The sequence below is a fragment of the Bactrocera neohumeralis genome, chromosome 2 (genome assembly GCF_024586455.1).
Source record: "Bactrocera neohumeralis isolate Rockhampton chromosome 2, APGP_CSIRO_Bneo_wtdbg2-racon-allhic-juicebox.fasta_v2, whole genome shotgun sequence".
In the NCBI taxonomy this organism is placed as follows: domain Eukaryota; kingdom Metazoa; phylum Arthropoda; class Insecta; order Diptera; family Tephritidae; genus Bactrocera; species Bactrocera neohumeralis.
In genome coordinates, this window is record NC_065919.1 from 43,695,104 (window position 1) to 43,714,823 (window position 19,720).

Sequence of the window (19,720 nt, forward strand, 5' to 3'; positions counted from 1 at the left end):
AAAGTTATTAGTTAATGGAAACCAGCTTTACTGCTGCGGCTAGTTGGTAGTTGGCTCTCTCCCATTGGAGCTGAAGTTTTTTGCTTTCGCGCATGCGTACAATTTACACTCGCGCTCTCATAATTTCCATTGTTGTGGCGCCGCTGCTCGCACCACAATGGGCATGCAACACAACAACTTCTTGTAAGCTTTCAATTAACGAGCTGTTCAACTTGTTTACTCTGCATGGATTTGCCCGATCCCCCAACACCACCGCTGCGCTTTTGAAGCTTACGTCTGTCCGCGCGCATGCTTCTTTCGCCGTTTGTGATCTTTGGGGTTGGTGGTTGGTATAAAAAGGCCCAAACCACTTTGTAGCGGTTCAGTTGAAAGACGCGCTTAATACAAATAAAGGCATTACCAAACGGGGCATGGTCAATATCGTTCGTAGTGTGGACCACCATAGTTACAGTTATAAGTTATTTTTTGTTGTAAGATAAAATTAAAGCGTGCGGTTTGCAAGCGGTGTGGCTGCAAATAACAGTTATAAAGTCAATTAAGAACAATAGAAATAAAGTTAAAATTGTAAGGCAGCTGATATCAACGAACGAAGTTCACAATAAATATTGCTTGGACCCGATCGAAAAGGGAATTTATCCAGTACAACGATGAATGTGGTAGGTAACAACAAACACATTAATGGTTGTTGTAAGAACACACATAATTGAAATATTATAATATGGTTATATGTAAAACCACAACAACAAAAGTGCATATAAAGTTGTTTGCAACAAAAGAAAAAAAGAAAAAAAGAACAAAATACATGAAAAGCACAAATTATATAGCCAGATATATAGAAAAAGGAGAATAAAATTTGTCGTTGCTGTCACAGCTTAGCTATGCTTAGCCTAGCGCTGAACTGGCTACTGAGATATACATGCATATACTATATGTATATTTATATTCCATCAAGCGAGCATCGTGGGGATTAATAAGTGTGAAAAGGTTAAAGGTCCAGTCAGACTTCCGTTCTCGAAGGCCTATTTGTGACTTCACTAATGAATAAATGATATGCAGAATTTTGATAATCCTGCTTCTAAAAGTTAAGAAAGTTATAAAATATCGCTAACAACTTCCAATTATAAACTATACAATATACTTGTATATTTCTCTGTCGGCCACCTATTCTAGTTAGGAAAGAAAAAATAGCCACTCTTGAGAGTTTGTTGAATAAAGAGCACCAATTCAAACAGTTTATCTGTAAAATAGTGCTGATCGAACTTACATCGGAGTAGTGCTCCCGATCGATCTCATTTAAGATGACCTCAGAAACCATGAACACATTTTTGGACAATGGTGGTGTTTATTGTTAAAGGATACACTGATTGGATTTAAGCTGCTAATATTGTTCAAGCTATTCAGTAATACCTGTAATATTATAGATTTGAGAGAAGTCTCTCAGTTTTACTTTAACGGCTGTTTAACGAAGAATTTGTATATAATTCGTGGCTATTATTCCGTGAATTGCGAACTGTCAATAGCAGTCGATGTATGATAAGTTTAGTCCAATGTTCGACATTACTTTTATTCGGCATTTTATTAGCAATGCACCTTGAACATAATAATTTCTGGACCATTCTCAATGTGGAATGATATTAGATGGAATGTTAGAGGAAACTTTAAACTCTTAAATGCTCAGAACTTTTTTTGTTATTCTTATCTTTAGAGAGAGATAGTGGTCTGGTTGATATGAATTCGAAGCTCAGAATATATTTTTGGATTCGAAGTATATGGGCAATACCACAAACTTATATTTTATTTATATGTATGTTATATAAATATATATGTACTCATAGTTTTGACCGATTTGGTTATACTCGTATGCGTTCGGTAAACACTTCCTCGCTCATGCTTATCGCGGGCTCAGCGACAATTCAGCTAAAGTTTGATCTTGACACTTTTTTGCTGCTTAAAAATTTATTATTTTTAACCGTGTTTGATTGTTGTTATCTTATTTTGTTTTTATCACAACTCGTGAACAACAACAGCCGTCATTTATTTTAATTGAAAAGTTAATGGAATCTCATCAATGGATAACTCAATAATTTATAATTAGCCGTAAAATAATGTTATAAAAATATACAAATAATTACAATTTCTGAGCTGAGCTGTTAATATATACATTCAAGTATATACATGTTTACATATACATGTATGTATAAATATTATTGACTTACGTATGTAAATGCTAGTACTAACTTGAATTACAACACAGCTCGAATGAATTTTTATGCTGCGCGAACAATGTCGTTGCAATTTTATTTCCCAGCAACACTAAACTCAAGTAAGCTATAATTTTCTATGCAAATTTACACAAATACTCCAGCGTCTGGATAACGCGGCCGTAGCGACTAAGTGCAGTTATGTGCGACATATGCGCCATGATTGGCGAGTTCGTTTCATGAAATTTGAAAATTATTGCACCAGTATTCTAACTGGTTTCGTTAGTCGATAGATCACGTTACATACAAGCACAACCATAACCGTAACCAGAAGCCCCTTCAAGCTGCTCAATGCAACTATTTTCCGGTGGCAACCAAATCGAAATTTACTTTCTTTCGCCAAATAGGAATGCAAACCGAAAGTTTGGACTATTAAGTCACTTCCAGCTATTTGCATGCCTCCCTAGTGTTAGCTGTTATGTAGTATATGCGGTAACCCATTAGGTTATTTATATTTATGCATGCAACACCGCATTCGCTACATTGCGGTTGGGACCACTGTCTGTCTGTCGATCGTTACAGTTTTTCACCTAATTTGCAAAACCGGAATGCTTTGCACCTACTATGCACGCACACATATACACATTCATACAGCCACTTGCAAATACGAAAACTCGAAAACTAGATAAGAAGTGCATTATATTCTCTTGACTCCATAAAGCATAGTCTAACTGTGCTTTCAATTGCCACTAACGGTTCATTGGCTCTTCGATGTGGACAAAAGCTGCTTAGCTGGCGCTAGTTTGCAGGTGATTTGTTTGAATGAGAAACCCATAAGCGTTTGCATAGATTTATTGTGTGTAATTAAGTTATGTAAAGTGTCGACTTTAATTACATAACTTTATAAATTGTAAATTTTCATATATTTTTATATACGTATACTTAGTCTTGCCATAAATTCTGTTACAAATTCAGGGCGTGAAACTATATATCATTTCTATAAAGTTAATTTTGTTTAATAATGCATATATTAAATGAGCGATGTTCAAAATTCTATTCGAAATGGTAAAATTTTGCTTCATTCAAGCCTTCAAACGATTCGGCCATTGATCAATAGTAGCACGCACAGTTTCTATAGATATTGAAGATGCTGCTCGCATCAAAAAAAAAGTTTTATGATTCTCCAAATTTCTTTTGGATATTCGACAGACCAAGATCTCCAACTCTGAGCAGAAACTGTAGCTAATAGAATCTGAACCTGCCTACGGCCAATCATTTGGAGCTATGAAACCACTGCTGGGTGATTTTTGTTTTGTGTGCTGAAGCAGAGTCTTGTTGCAAGATGCATCAAAGGATGTATTGTTTAACTGCTTTACCACGCTTTGTTGTACATCCTCCTGGTGCTTTGGTATCAGTATTTTGTATTAATCTCTTTTTCACAGAGGTGAAGAGGTGTAACGCCTTTACAGGAAACTCTTCACACTAAGCCATTACAACTGCTGGATGGTAACCATGTTTCTGGGAAATTATTTTCGTCTTTGGAAGTTTTTGCGTAGATTTTATCATTTTACTTCTTAAACACATTTTTTAATTGTGAAACACAATCTTTTGCATCCTTCCCTTTTCCAAGTGCAACTCAAGAAGTTGCTTGCATCGGTCAAGCGCAGTGATCGACGGTAGACTTTCATGTAGTGATCACCTCGGATAAGTTCTGACATTGATCTATATTTTATTTTTCCCTTATATAATTTTCTAAGGCGATTTCGGCAATTTGTTCGCGTACAATTTTATGATTGAATTAGTTGAACCACGCGAGGACTACCACTTCTCTCCGTTTCCACGACAGCCGGGTCTAAGTAACCAGAATTTTTATCCGCCCAACTTGGCACCATGTCTCGAAATTGCTTCAAGAATATTTTCTGACGCTGCAACAACAACCACTTCTCTTTCTGGCATTAGCTCTTTGTATGATTTTTTGTAGTTAGACTTACCCTTTAAAAAGCATAAGTATAAACAGCAATCAGGTTCAGTTTCGTGGGTTATATACGTAGTGATGGAAGTTCTGGCATCATTAAAATAACCAGAATTGGGACACCATATTTTGGTAAAAATAAGTACATATGAGCATCGAAATGGATGAATTCAATGGACTAAGGGATAACAGCCATGATCGAAATAGCTGCTACTTTAGGAACGTATTCGAATCCTTCATGTATATTTTGTTATATGAAAGATTCATGAAAATATGTAAAAGTCTGCATAAATCAGGCTTTGAACAGATTCAGTATTAATTTTACACTCTGGATCTGGATCATAAGGAATGGTTGAACGAAAAGTCTAATCGTACTACCAAATAATATCGAAAGTATTGGAATATTGAAATAAAAGTTTCTCAAAAATGAGTTCTCGAATTAACATATACATGCTGGTAAAAATTTTTAAATGCACCAGACAAATTTTCCGAAAAAAAGCCCTTGACATTGACTTTGTTGAAGGTTGTTGTTGTATGTATATAAGGTATTTTGTTTCCAGATAAACAATTTGCTATTAAGATATTTGTCAAATCAACCGTCAATGTTAAAACATATGCTTGAGATGAATGTTTATTATGTTTTGACAAACTAAAATAATGATTCGATGGTTATACTGAAATTCAGCCTATAGAATGCCAGTTTTGTGGCAACTAGTTTGTAACGTTCTTGCGATATATGAAAATATTTCTGACTACGTAAATTAACAACCCTGTAGACCACATGCAAATAAGACTGAGGATGCTCTGCTGGTTCCCTTGTAACCAGAACGGCATATAGTAGGATTTTTACAACCTTACAACTTTTGTAATCTTCACTTTTTTGGATGAACCTGCAGTGATCACATCAAACCACGCGAAAGGCCACATGGAACTGTTTGAATGATACACACTATGGGGCACGAACAGTGTCACGAAAATGTTTCCATCGAAGATATGAATCAGTTGCACCGAAGTTATAGCACTCACCGCAAATAAAAGCAAGAAATTTCGTCAACTTTGGTTGCACTGAAGATATAATACAAGAAAAAAGTTTCCTCAAAGAATTTTATTTTTACCGAACAGTTTGTATAACAACTATTTGCTATAATGTTCCAATCTGCATAATTTGTTTCTAAATGGTATTGCTTCCTTGGAAAATAATTCAGCTCAAATTTATGAAAGTTTTCCGATATCTGCGGTTTTGGCAAATGATCAGCTTCTTGGTGGGAAAACGTCGTGGGCAAATTTTCAAATCGATATTCGAAAAACTGAGGGACTAGTTTGCATATAAACAGGCAGACAGACGGACATGGCTAAATGAACTCAGCTCGTTACGCTAACCATTTCCACTTCTTCTTCTTCTTTATTGGCGCAGACATCGATTATGCGATTATAGTCGAGTTTAGTTTGGCACCTATTGGAGATTCCAAGTGTGGCCAGGTTCATCTTCTCCTGTTCTTTCCATGGTGGTCTTCCTCTGCTTCCCGCGGGTACTGCATCGAATACTCTCAAAGATAGAGTGTTTTCATCCATTCGGATGACATGACCTAGCCAGCATAGCCGCTGTCTTTTAATTCGCTGAACTATGTTAAAGTCGTCGTACATCTCGTACAGTTCATCATGCCATCGATTGCGATATTCGCAGTTGCTAATGCGCAAACGACCATAAATCTTTCGCAGAACATTTCTCTCGAAAACTTGTAACGGCGACTCATCAGATGATGTCATCGTCCATGCCTCTGCACCATATAGCAGGACGGGGATGATGAGTGACTTGTAGAATTTGGTCTTTGTTCGTCGAGAGAGGACTTTACTTCTCAATTGCCCACTCAGTCGGAAGTAGCACCTGTTGGCAAAAGTTATTATGCATTGGATTTATAGGCTGACGTTGTTATTAATGCTGATCTCCAGATAGGCGAAATTATATACGAATTCAAAGCTAGGACTGTCAACAGTGTCGTGGAAGACAAGTCATTAATGTAGGTATTGTTTGTCAGACCCATTTGCTTTGCTTTTAACCTGGAGAAAGCAGAACTAACGGCGCGGTTATTATGGCCAATAATATCGATGTCATCGGCGTACGCCTGCAGTTGTACACTCTTGTAGGAGATTGATCCTTCTCTCATTTTTCTCCAGCAGTAGACTCAAGAAGCTGCGCGATAGGGAGTCGCATTGTCTGAGACCTCGCATAGCTTTTGGTATTGCTCAACGTCAGTTTACTCAGCCGTATTAGTTTTGCGGGGATACCTAACTCTGCTATTGCGGCATAAGGCACGCCTTTTCGTGCTGTCAAAATTAGCTTTGAAATCAATGAAGAATTGGTATATGCCGATTCTTTTTTCAAAGCCTGGGGTTCTACAATATTATGCTCCGGTCTTCGGAGCATTACCCCTGTCGGCCAGCTATAGTACAATACATACAAGTATATCAAAAATGTGAATCATTTTACTCACTCACTTGAATCGGAATGTAAAGTATAACTTAGCTTATCCAATACGAAAACTAAGTGCTGTTCAGAGCGAGTGCCTTAGTATTTACCCATGCTGGCGTGCATGACTTGCTAACTGGCTAATTGTAAGCATTTGGTCAGTAAATGGACGTAGTTTTGTGTTTGCTGTTTAAGAGCCAAGGCCTTTAATGCAACACTATTGATTGTTACCTACTGACTAACAACAAGAAAGAGCGCTCTTACGACTACTGCAGTTATTGGATAAGTGAAAGGCATTGTAGAGCCATACATATCTGCCATAAATACATTGGCGTGTCGTAGATATGTGCGATTTTAATGAAAATATCGTACTTCAGCACAAGAAATGTGAACAAAAGAAATATTAAATAATCTCCATGCAGTTGTTCAACCACATCTATCTGTGTGCATATATGTAAACGTTATTTATGTGTTCGTGTATTGCAAAAAATCTTGCAAGAATATACTGCCGATTGTCGAAAAATGTTGCCGACCAGCAAAGTAGTCAGAAAGTTAATGAATCCGTTTTAAGTTTACTTATGTTGCTATATAAATCTGCACATATCTACGGCTTTGTGAGTATAGTAAATAGAGTCAGAATAATTGAACTTTTGTCCAAAAAATACAAATTTCAACCAACATATGAGAGTCAAAGCATATAAGTACTTTCAGCAGATTTCCGGCTGACGCGAATGATAGAACTTTGTTCTGTATTTTTTCACCCTAGCTGCACAACGTCTCTTCAATTGGCATCAGTGGAAGATAACCTGCCTGAACCAACTGAAGACTGACATTTGCAAAAATGAAGTTTTAGTGTCTCTTCAACCTCCATTTGTGCAAGTTGCTGAAGTTGACACCTTAGGCTGCCATATTTCTAATTTTTCTTTTGTCGCAAAGTATAAGCCTTTTGGTCTGTCAACGTCATATGTCGTTGGCTTTATAAGACTTGAGGTGTTACTTTACTCTATTCTCGGCTCCAACTTAACAAGTTTTTGAAGGTGAGATCTTAGGGATAAGTTTCAAAGAGAACTCTATAATATTTATAACTTAATAAAAAGGAGCATTTAGCGCTAACTGAGCATGACAAGGCTGCACTCCTAACTACCTAAGACTTTTGGTTTGTTCACTGTAAACACTAACCCAAAGTAGTTTAAGAAGACCTCACGTGTTACTCTAAAGTCCATTACTTTAAAGAATCTTTAAAGAAGCTAAAAATCTAAGATAGTAAGAAGGAAGCTGCATTTAAGAAATTTTCATGATATTCTCCAATATGCACCACAATGACAAAAGTAAAGAAAAAATATTGGGAATTAAAATAATATATTTGAGAAACTGTACTTTCAATTGAACCATTATTTACTTTGCGATTTTTAACGCTGTTTTCAGTGGTTTAGCTTCACTCGTTGAACTGCATGACCATCATAGCTAAACTGTAGATTGAGCGTGTGATCTAAAAACACAGCCAAAATTTTATATTATACTTGGTTATGTATGTATTTTATTTCGCAGTCAAATTTACCTTAAGCGCAGTATTTACTGACAACGGCTCAATACCCGCTATGGTTATAATGCGTGGCACCTGCGACTGCATAAGCATTAAGCTTACTGTCTTCTGATCGCTAACATCCAGATCATACCAGTTGATATCGTAAATTCCATCGCAAAATTGATCATTCTGTAAAAACACAACTGAAAAATATTTTTTGTTATGTTTACAATTTCTATATATTTACGCATATTTCCACACGCGTGCCCAGAATACTATACATATATAACCAAACGAAACAGACGAATATGTAGGGATAAGCACCAGGCCAGTATTTCAGCATAATTATAAGCAATGTGGTCAAGATGCCCAAAATGGTGCATAATATGTGCGCGGTAATGGTCCAGAAGAAAATCTGGTTGCATTTATCGTTGAAGCTAAACACCAAATAAATACTTATAATTTTTTATACAAATTGTTTAAGTTTGAAGAAAACACTCACTCCAAGTAGTATTGATGCCAACTAGCAATGTCATTAACCATTGCCTTTATACGTGTATCCTGCTTATTCTCGTGCAATACTTCATGCAGATCTTCGACTTTAAGTGCGAAAATATCGTAGAAGAATATCGAGTGTGTTAAAAATAGAAAGACGTATAAGTCGGCACCGTACAAACCGAACGCCGCTACGAAAACACACAGTATATTATAACCAATCGTAATGAAATAGCCATGATCTGTGTCCAAATCAACATACGGCATCTGACACATAATTATTAGATGCCTTTCACCTTTGAATATGTATAAGAAGACGGGCGTAATCAGCGCTAGCACAGCAGACACGAAATATACTAAGCCACCAATGATGAGAATATTCTTCATACTCTGGTTCCATTCAATAATTTCGTCTCATATTTTGTTCCTAACGCTTCGTATTTCTTGTAAATGTTTACAAGGTCCATTGCCAGTTCACGATATAATTTTGGATACAAGAGTATGGAAATTATTTTGATCACGCCTTGAGTGGCGCAACTGATCGGTGAAAATACATCCAAGAGCACCGTCCAATCGGTTTTCACATCTTTCCAAATCGTATATATTGAGATAGTAAAATTCCAAGCGATCGCCACCAAAACAAAACCGACGACATAATTAAATTTAAAATTCTCATCGATAACGTCTATGCCGACTAAGCTGGAGCTTAGCCGAATTATTTTGAGCAATTTACAAAAGTTGTCTGAAGGCCGCGTTTTAGTTTGCATATTGCAATCAATTTTCGAAAGTGAAATATCTGCGACGTCCAATATTCTTGAAACTAAAGTGTTTACTAAATAATTTGCCGAATAAAAAGGTGTGACTAACACAGCATTGGTCACATTCCCACGCCTGTCTTTCAGCATTTCTCGACGTGCTAATTGAGTCATAAACACTTCAAATTAATTGCATAGAACATTTATTAATTGCGATTTTAAAAGAAAATTGCAGAGAAAATTATTATTTGTAAATGTGTGTATATGATAATCAGAAATGGGCCTGCCAGGTATTTCCGTAGCCTAGCCGAGCCGAGCCAAGACGTTTTACTGAAGCTAAATTATATATAGTACATTTTGGTATCCAGAGCTAAAACTTGAAAGACATCGATTGATCTGTACTGTTGTCTATACTGTTATAGAGGAGCTATTGGCAAAAGATGCGGTCTTTAAATTAAAGTAGTTAGATTTATTATATTCAGCCAATTATGTTTTATAAGGTCTCGGTGTGTTTTAGGGCATCGGAAAAAGCTACATTTGCGAAGGAACTTGAGATGAGAGCGTTCAGTTGGCGGAGCTTCTCAGTGTCCACATGGCTTTAGGATCCCACCAACAACGGCTTTTTGTACCAAACTAGTCGTAAACTTACATATGCTTTCTTGACAAGAATAGTATGGGTTCCAACCCTTAGTATAATTACAGGTTACTGCAAAGCTAAAGATTTGGAGAGTACAGGTATCCTCTCAACACTATCACTAGAAGCTTCATGAGAGGTAATAATGGAGATCTGGGTTTGATGAGAATCTGGAGAGCTCCAAGCAACTGTTTGCTTTGGAAAGTTCCTTCCAAAATAGATCGCTGGAGGTGTTCTGAGTTCTTACGGCATTATATTGCCGGTGTTCATTGCTATTGAAGTTGTTTGAACGATGACTTCAACTGTATTATCTATACTACTATATGGAAGGAATGGTAACTATCAGATCTCATGTATAAAATCAATCGCTGTACATTTCTTTGGTGGTCAGCTAAGACATTTCTAACATCAAAAGATAGCAACAGAATTGACTACAAATAATTATATTATATCACCCCCAAATCACTTGCTATTAACCATTTTGTATAAAAAGGTGTAAAGAATTTATTTCTTGTATACTTTGACTAGCATACTTGAAAACAATCATTCCAAAAACTTTATAGTGAACCAAAGTAATTATGACTTTTTATTCATGTTTTCTGTGTTGACCTTGAACTTGAAATTAATCTATTCATGGAAATTTCCTGCTAGACATTATACTTATGTTAATCTATGTAAGCACTAATAAATCCAATATCCATACACCTTTTCCTTGTTCTACAAATATTTTCAATAATACCTTTTATTTATTTTGGAAACGTAGAACCATCATGACCAAACTGTAAATTGTCCGTGTTATCTGTAAAAAATGAAAATTTCATACCAAATATATTATATTCCACTGTAAATATTTCCTTTAGACTCACCTTGAGTGCTGTGCTAACCGATAACGGTTCCACTCCCGCGATGGTTATATTTCGTGGTGCCTGCGACTGCATTAACATCAAGCGAATCGTATTTTGATTACGCACATCTAAGGCATACCAGTTGATATCGTAAACCCCAGTACAAAATTGATCGTTCTAATGGCAAATAATAGAAACATATTAGTATTTAAAATACTTCGATTGATAAATGTGCCATTATGGAAAACATATTTACGCATATTTCAACACGTGTGCCAAGTATGCAGTACATATATAGCCAGAGAAAGCACACGAAAATGTAGGTATAAGCACCAGGCCAATCCTTCAGCATGATGATGAGCAGTGTGCTCAAGATACCCAACGTGGTGCATATAATGTGCGCGGATATGGTCCAAAAGAAAAGCAAATTGCACGTATCATTGAAGCTATAGTGGACACAAACGACATATGCTTAAACCTGATAGCTTATGTGGTATATAATAAATACTCACTCCAAATAGTGCTGGTGCCAATCTACAATATCGTTAACGATCTTAGTTTGACGGTCTTCCTTGTCTTCATCTTCTAGCAATTTGTGTAAATCATTTATTTTCAGTACTAATATATCGTAAAAGAATATTGAGTGTGTTAAAAACAGAAGTAAATACAAATCACCGGCATATAACCCGAAAGCGGCAATCATAACACATATTAAATTGAAGGCATTATTCACCCAATAACCATAATATGAGTCCGCTGCGAAACCGGGTACTTCGCAAAGCAATATCAGATGACGTTCGCCCTTAAGTATATACATCACAATGGGTGTGGACAAAATTAGTATGGCAGTGATAGAGTAAACTGTTGCGCATGCAAATAGAATTTTCTTCATATTCTTATTCCATTCGAGTAACTTCTGCTCATACTCTTTTCCCATCTGTTGATATTTCTCATAAATTTGTCCGATGTCCGTAGCTAATTTTCGATACAGTTTTGGATACAAAAGTATTGATATCAATTTCACCGCTCCTTGTGTGGTGCAGCTCACCGGTGAAAAGACATCAAGCAGCACCGTCAAATCTGTCAGAATATATTTTGCAATCATATTTATCGCACAGAGGTAATAAGCGATTATTGCGACAATAACAATATATGTATTTAAATTGATTTTATAATCCTCGGCGGTAATATCTATACCGATAATTCGAGAACAAAAACGAATAACCGAAAGTAGTTTATAGTACATGTCCGACGGTTGTTTTTGGGTTTTCATCTTTTCAAAGAAACTAAACTGCTAATATAGGTCTAGTGATTATTTCGATACCTTCAACTGACTCTAGATACAAGAGTATTAGAAATCTGAGTTTCAATTTAAGTTGAACTTTTGTACAAGTTTTGGCCCAGTAAGGGCACGCTCTCACGGTTGTCTATATACGACGTGTTAATAGAGTTATTTACACTTCATAGTGACAAATTAATTGCAAGGAATATTTATTAATTGCGATGTTAAAAGAAAATTGCAGAGAAAAGTATTATTTGTAAATGAATGTACATATATGACAACCATAAATAGCGCGCCAGCTATTTCCGTTGCCTAGCTGAGCCGTGCTGTTTTACAGAAGCTAAATTATATATCATTAAGTGAATTAAATATAGATAGTTTCACCCAAGTCAGAAGTGTAGCGAGCTATAAATTAACATACCTTTTTTATAAAAATACTCGGACACTATACCGGAGGCGTTACTTTAGTATCCATAGCTCATACTTGAACCATATCGATTGATCTATAGTAGCAGGTAATGGCGAAAGATGCGGTCTTTCAATAAAAGTAGTCCTTTGGCTCAGTGATATCACAGTTCAGCCAATTATGAAAGAACTTGAGATGAGAGCATGAAGTTAGCTGCGCTCCTCAGTTGCTATGCTTAGTACCAAGTACCAGTGCAACCACGAAAGTTGCTATCAGACTCAAAGAAACTGAATACTTCGGAATCTTCGCACCCTTTTCATACCTGATCATCTGTATTATCGATTTATCGAACCAGAACTCGGTTTTTCTTTATCGCCACACCTATTGGGAGAATATAATATAAAGGGGGCTATAGACGATAAATAAGCATTAGGAGTTTTATCCTAAAATTAACATATGTTCTGAGCTAGTTAAGAAATGCCTGCTCTTAATCATAGAACGTGTGTTCCAAAGTAAATAGAACTTAAAACAAGTAAGGAAGAACTAAGTTCGGGTGTTACCGAACATTTTATACTCTCGCATGATAAAGTGATAATCGAGATTTCATTATACGTCATTTACATATTTTTCAAATACCGTATTTTTGTAAAGTTTTATTCCGCTATCATCATTGGTTCATAATGTACATATTCGTATTATACAGAAAAGGCATCCGATGGAATTCAAAATAGCGTTATTTTGGAAGAAGGCGTGGTTGTGAACCGATTTCACCCATATTCCGTTCATGTCATCAGGATGTTAAGAAAATATTATATACAGAATTTCATTGAAATCGGTCTAGTAGGTCCTGAGATATGGTTTTTGGTCCATAAATGGGCGAGGCCACGCCCATTTTCAATTTAAAAAAAAAAGCCTGGGTGCAGCTTCCTTCTGCAATTTCTTCCGTAAAATTTAGTGTTTCTGACGTTTTTTGTTAGTCGTTAACGCACTTTTGTGATTATCAACATAACCTTTTTGGTCGTCAGTCATTTCTTCCATTTTTGTGCGGAAATGCCAAACGACTGTGTAGAGTTTGGTTGACACAGTAGTTTCCGAGATTCGTACAAAAAACCCAAATGGTCGGTCAAAATGCGATAAGTCCATGCTGTTCAAATTTCACTTTAATATCCATGAATTTTAGGTTTTGATGCCATTTGGGCATGGCAGTTGGCCGATTTTGCCCATCTTCGAACTTAACCTTCTTATGGAGCCAAGGAATACGTGTACCAAGTTTCATCATGATATGGAATTTTTTCATGTTACAGCTTGCACGGACGGACGGACGGACGGACAGACAGACGGACGGACGGACAGACGGACAGACAGACATCCGATTTCGACTCTACCGTCGCCCTGATCACTTTGTATATATAACCCTAATCGACTCTTTTAGAGGAACAAACAACCGTTATGTGAACAAAACACTCTCTTTGGCTTTGTTGCGAGAGTATAAAAACAGAACGAATGGGTTTTTCCGCAAAACCAATAAATTTTATTCGAAATAATCTTCTTCTCCTTTAATACACCTTTTTGCACGGTCCAAAAGCATGTCGAAGGAGTGTTTTAGCTCGTTGACCGGTATGGTCGCCAGTATGCCGGTGCAAACCTTTTGAATTACCTCTACGTCTGCATAACGCTTTCCTTTCCATGGGCAAATTCATTTTTCTGAAAGGGAAGAAATCGCACGGTGCCATATCAGGTGAATACGGGGAGTGGTTAATGGTTAAAATGTGATTTTTGGTCAAATAATCGGTCACAAGCGTCGATCACTTTGAAAGCGTTGAAACCACTCTTGCACTCTGCTACCTGTTTCATCAATTGAAACGTTTCGGTGAAAGTTTTACCAATTTTAAAAAAAATTTAATGTTGGCTCTTTGTTCGAAGCTTATTTTCGCACCGATAACACAAACATACTGACATTTAAAACGCAATAACTTCACTTCCATTCAATGAAATGAAATTCTCACTGGACAGTGGATAAAGATAGATTCAAAAAGTCCTGTTTACTTTGGAACGCTCCTTGTACTTTCAATGGAAAAATTTACTTCTTGATAAGGCTAGTATAGGTGCCAGGCCACATATGCGCAAAGCTGAAGAATTGGAGAGTACAGTTACCTTTTCAACTTCTTCTTCTTTACTGGCGTAGGCAACGCTTACGCGGTTATAGCCGAGTTAACAACAGTGCACGAGTCGTTTTTTCTTTTCGCTATTTGGTGTCAATTTGTGAGTGCAGTTAGATCCTTCTTCACCTGATTTCTCCAACGGATGGGATTCCTCTTCCTCTGCTTTCACCGGCGATAAAAAAGCTTTCGAAGCTGGAGTGCCCTCTTCCATCCCAACAACATGAGCTACCCAGCGTCGGAGAAGTCCTTTCCGATTCTGACGGAGCTTTTAGTGTTGCTTAAAGTCAGCTTACGGCTGTGTAAGCTGGCTTTGCGGGGATACCTAGTTCAGAAATAGCGACCTTCCCCTTTTTCCTATCTTTTCTAACATTTAGCGAATGGTGGAAATCTGGTGAGTTGTTGAGTTTCCAGGCCTAAAGTCACAGTGATAAGATCCAATAAATTTGTTGACGGTGAGCTTCAGTCTTTCGCACACTATGCTTGACAAGATATGTGGTATTAAGGCTTATACCACGGTAATTGACGCAGAGTGTGGGGTTTTCCTTTTTGTGCATTGAACAGGCCACACTTAGGTTCCAATCTTCGGGCATACTTTCCTCCGACCAGATCTAGCAAAGAAACTGACGCACGCACATTGTCAATGGGGTTATTTGCTATTCGAACCTCATTATAGTCGGACAATGGAGTATCTATTTCTTCGTCATCGATTTGGGAATCGGGTTCGCCATCTCCAGATGTTACACTTACATTGACGTTCAGCAGACTGGAAAAGTGTTCCCTTCATAATTTCAGTATGTTTTGAACATCAGCCACTAGTTAATCATCGCACCTTTTCGCGCATAATCCTTGTCGGTCATCTTCTCAAACGCTTCATACTCACGCATTTTCGGTTCCCTCTTCAACTCTCGGCATCTATCCCACTCCGTTCGTGTTGTGGTCGACCTTTTTCTTCTTCACTGCGAACGGCACTTTTCGAAAAGCAATGGCTTCGCTTACAGCTGTACATAAGGAGTTCCATAGTTCCCTATTACTGAGTGACTGATGAGTGCTCTCAGGGAGCAGGAGATCAAGTCGAGTAGAAAACCGCTTCGCGATAGTTGCTTCTCAATATCGTACCTTTCCTGTGTTTGATGACGTTTGCTTTATAAGTGTGGTGGCGTATCATCGCAAGATAGTGGTCCGAGTCGATGTTAGGTTATCGGAGCGTACGTACGTGAAGGACACTGGAGAGGTGTCGTCCATCTATCACAATCTGATCGATCTGGTTACGAATTTTTCGATCCAGAGACAGCCAAGTAGCTTGATGAATTTTCTTGTGTTGAAATCTAGAACTACATACACACAACCATATTTCGGGCCCCTGTGTGGTCGATCAGCTTCAACCTAATTGGAGAGATTCCACCAGGGAGTTGAATATTCCAACTATTGTACCAAAGTTGCTTTCTTTGCCCACCCTGTCGTTAAACTCGACAATTACAATTTTAACATCGTGGTAGGGGCAGTTGTCATAAGCGCGCTTCAGCTGTTCAACAATAACAATATCGTTCCTCTCTTCTGTCGAGGCGTGAGCGCAAATCACTGTTATGTTGAAACATTTTTCTCTGATGTGGATTGTGGCTATACTCTCTTTCCGAATTCGCGCTCTTTTATATGGCCGTTGTAATAAAGGTCTCGTCTCCGTCATTGTCACGTCCATCGCATGTCGTGGACGGCGGAATTGTCAGTCTTTACTTTTGCGAGGACATCAACAAGGTGGGCACCGGCAACTTCCCAAATTAGGGACCGGACATTACAGATGAATGCCTTTGCATCATAGTCATCATGAAAAGTGGGGTCTTTCATTCGAGGCTGTTGTTTATTTTTCATTGGGGGTGGTTTCTAAGTGGCGGGTTTCAAACACAGCACATAACCTTGCTAGGCGAGTAGTGTAAAGTTTTATATACATTTACATAACGAGCCGCACCTTTGGTGAACAGAGGCTGCAATTAGACTTCATCGAATTCTTAAACCGAATATATCGGAGTGGCTTCGCTGAAGCTTCCTCTTTTTTAGCTCTTTAGGATCTCCACAGGTTAGCTACCGCATTTTACACAAGGGCTGCTCACGTTTACAGGGTGCGCGGCGAGGACGCAATACGACTGTAACTGCTTCCCCAGAAGTATGACTGTACTCCATTAGGTCCACCTCGTATCAGTAAAATCTCCATGCGTTCTAGTACTGACAATCTGGGTGACGAGAGCCCGACGAGCACCAACCAACTGTTGGCTCTGGCAAGTTCCTTTCAAAGTAGATCGCAAGAGGTGTTGTGAGCTCTTTCAGCATTACCTTGTAGGTGTTCAATGCTATTTGATAGAATGAGAGATGGAAACATCTCAACACTGCCTTCCTGGTATGTATGAATAAAAATAAAACACCTGCCTGGACTTTGACACGCATATGTTGTCTTGAGGATTAACTAGGAAACCTACCCTTAACCGAACTATTGTACAAACAAGTATAACGCGAAAGTATAATATTGTCTAGTGCGATGTTCATTAAGTGAATTTGGTGCGCGATAGATCAAATATTTCCCAAAGATCTCATAGTTAGGAATAAGGAATTTTTTTCCTTTATTACATAAATTTAATTTCCTCTGTGTTCTCTGAGTTAAATATGCCCTGTATGAAAAGAATGGTAACAATCGGATCTCATGTATAAAAACAGTTGCTGTACATTTCTTTAGAGTTTAGCTTAGATATTTCTAAAAAAATTTGCTACCTGAAACATCAGAAGATTCCAACTCAATTAAACACGAATGCTTAGATTACATCATCCCTGCACAACTATTTTGTCTAAAAAAAGAATAATAGTTCACTTTGAGGGAAGATTTTGACAACGATCGTTATAACAAAGTAATTCGAAGTACTTTATACTGCACCAAAGTAATTATGACTCTTTATTTATTTTTTGTGTGTAGAACTTGAACTAGGACTTAATCTAATCGTTGAAATGTTTCGCTAGACATCACACTTATGTTAACCTAGGTAAGCACTTATAAATCCAATGTCCATATACTTTTCTTCCTGTCCCACAAATATTTTCAATAAAATCTTTATTTATTTTGGAAACGTAGCACCATCATGACCAAACTGTAAATTGTCCGTGTTATCTGCAAAAAATAAAAATTTCATAGAAAATATATTCCACTATAAATATTTCCTTTAGAGGTACTTCACCTTGAGTGCTGTGCTAACCGATAACGGTTCAACTCCCGCGATGGTTATATTTCGTGGTGCCTGCGACTGCATTAACATCAAGCGAATCGTATTTTGATTACGCACATCTAAGGCATACCAGTTGATATCGTAAACCCCAGTACAAAATTGATCGTTCTAATGGCAAATAGTAGAAACATATTAGTATTTAATATACATACTTTGATTGATAAATGTGTCATTATTAAAAACATATTTACGCATATTTCAACACGTGTGCCAAGTATGCAGTACATATATAGCCAGAGAAAGCACACGAAAAGGTAGGTATAAGCACCAGGCCAATCCTTCAGCATGATGATGAGCAGTGTGCTCAAGATACCCGTCGTGGTGCATATAATGTGCGCGGATATGGTCCAAAAGAAAAGCAAATTGCACGTATCATTGAATCTATGGTGGACACAAACGACATATGATTAGACCTAGTGATTTATGTAGCATATAATGAATACTCACTCCAAATAGTGCTGGTGCCACTCTACAATATCATTAACGATTTTAGTTTGACGGTCTTCCTTGTCTTCATCTTCTAGCAATTTGTGTAAATCGTTTATTTTCAGTACTAATATATCGTAAAAGAATATTGAGTGTGTTAAAAAGAGAAGTAAATACAAATCACCGGCATATAACCCGAAAGCGGCAATCATAACACACAATAAATTGAAGGCATTATTCACCCAATAACCATAATATGAATCCGCTGCGAAACCGGGTACTTCGCAAAGCAATATCAGATGACGTTCGCCCTTAAGTATATACATCACAATGGGTGTGGATAAAATTAGCATGGCTGTGATAGAGTAAACTATTGCGCATGCAAATAGAATTTTCTTCATATTCTTATTCCATTCGAGTAACTTCTGCTCATACTCTTTTCCCATCTGTTGATATTTCTCATAAATTTGTCCGATATCCGTAGCTAATTTTCGATACAGTTTTGGATACAAAAGTGCTGACATCAATTTCACCGCTCCTTGTGTGGTGCAGCTCACCGGTGAAAAGACATCAAGCAGTACCGTCAAATCTGTCAGAATATATTTTGCAATCATATTTATCGCACAGAGGTAATAAGCGATTATTGCGACAATAACAATATATGTATTTAAATTGATTTTATAATTCTCGGCGGTAATATCTACACCGATGGTTCGAGAACAAAAACGTATAACCGAAAGTAGTTTATAGTACATATCCGACGGCCGTTTTTGGGTTTTCATCTTTTTGAAGGAACTAAACTGCTAATATGGGTCCGGTTAGTATTTCGATACCTTCCACTCACTGAAGCCAAAAAAGTATTAGAAATCTGAGTGTCAATTTAAGTTAAACTTTTGTTTGGTCACACTCTCACGGTTGTCTTTTTGCGACGTGTTAATAGAGTTATTTGTACTAAATGATAGCATTATTTATTTATAAACATAATTTGTTGCAATTAAAATGTAAAAGCTTCATCTGTAAATGGTCACTTTTAACTTATAGCCTTTTTCTTGTAAAATATATTGTTTAAGTTCTTGATTTTACCAAATCTGGTTGGTGTAGATCAGTGGTCGGAATTTCATAGCAAAATTTTGCAAACTAACTTCACACGTACGCTTACGCTCTATCGTTCAGTCGTTGTCGAGCCAGCAACGAATCAACATCGTGCTTGACTGTTGCGCTTTGTTTCTTAAATGCAAAGATGCCTTGCGAGACATACTTTATGCTTGAGAATGCATTTGGTGAAAT

The 19,720-nt window shown here is 37.3% G+C and overlaps 3 protein-coding genes and 1 pseudogene across 3 annotated transcripts in view; 1 reads left to right on the top strand and 3 right to left on the bottom strand.

Moving 5' to 3' along the window:
- The first annotated feature begins 382 nt into the window (after window positions 1-382).
- LOC126751282 (tyrosine-protein phosphatase non-receptor type 23) overlaps window positions 383-19,720 on the top strand; it is a 29,808-nt gene continuing 10,470 nt past the window's right edge. Inside the window, exon 1 of the mRNA XM_050461413.1 lies at window positions 383-656. Coding sequence (XP_050317370.1) covers window positions 648-656 — 9 coding nt within the window. The 5' untranslated portion in view covers window positions 383-647. The remainder of the gene's footprint in view (window positions 657-19,720) is intronic.
- On the bottom strand, window positions 7,983-9,471 carry LOC126751280 (odorant receptor 67d-like; annotated as a pseudogene).
- Window positions 10,603-12,235, bottom strand: LOC126751278 (odorant receptor 67d-like). The gene is made up of 4 exons (XM_050461407.1): window positions 11,407-12,235; window positions 11,151-11,340; window positions 10,916-11,071; window positions 10,603-10,848 (listed from the first exon to the last, which is right to left on the bottom strand). Exons 1-4 carry the CDS (start codon window positions 12,165-12,167, stop codon window positions 10,792-10,794), a joined length of 1,164 nt encoding a protein of 387 aa, XP_050317364.1. The 5' UTR covers window positions 12,168-12,235; the 3' UTR covers window positions 10,603-10,791.
- LOC126751277 (odorant receptor 67d-like) lies at window positions 17,640-19,284 on the bottom strand. The gene is made up of 4 exons (XM_050461406.1): window positions 18,455-19,284; window positions 18,199-18,388; window positions 17,960-18,115; window positions 17,640-17,892 (listed from the first exon to the last, which is right to left on the bottom strand). Exons 1-4 carry the CDS (start codon window positions 19,213-19,215, stop codon window positions 17,836-17,838), a joined length of 1,164 nt encoding a protein of 387 aa, XP_050317363.1. The 5' UTR covers window positions 19,216-19,284; the 3' UTR covers window positions 17,640-17,835.

Coding starts and splice junctions, on each gene's coding strand:
- LOC126751277 (XM_050461406.1), bottom strand. CDS start 19,215: ATGAAAACCCAAAAACGGCCGTCGGATATGTACTATAAACTACTTTCG. Junction 18,116..18,198: donor GCACACGTGTTGAAATATGC/GTAAATATGTTT, acceptor ATTTGCCATTAG/AACGATCAATTTTGTACTGG. Junction 17,893..17,959: donor CGGTTAGCACAGCACTCAAG/GTGAAGTACCTC, acceptor TATTTTTTGCAG/ATAACACGGACAATTTACAG.
- LOC126751278 (XM_050461407.1), bottom strand. CDS start 12,167: ATGAAAACCCAAAAACAACCGTCGGACATGTACTATAAACTACTTTCG. Junction 11,341..11,406: donor TGGCACCAGCACTATTTGGA/GTGAGTATTTAT, acceptor TGTCCACTATAG/CTTCAATGATACGTGCAATT. Junction 10,849..10,915: donor CGGTTAGCACAGCACTCAAG/GTGAGTCTAAAG, acceptor CATTTTTTACAG/ATAACACGGACAATTTACAG.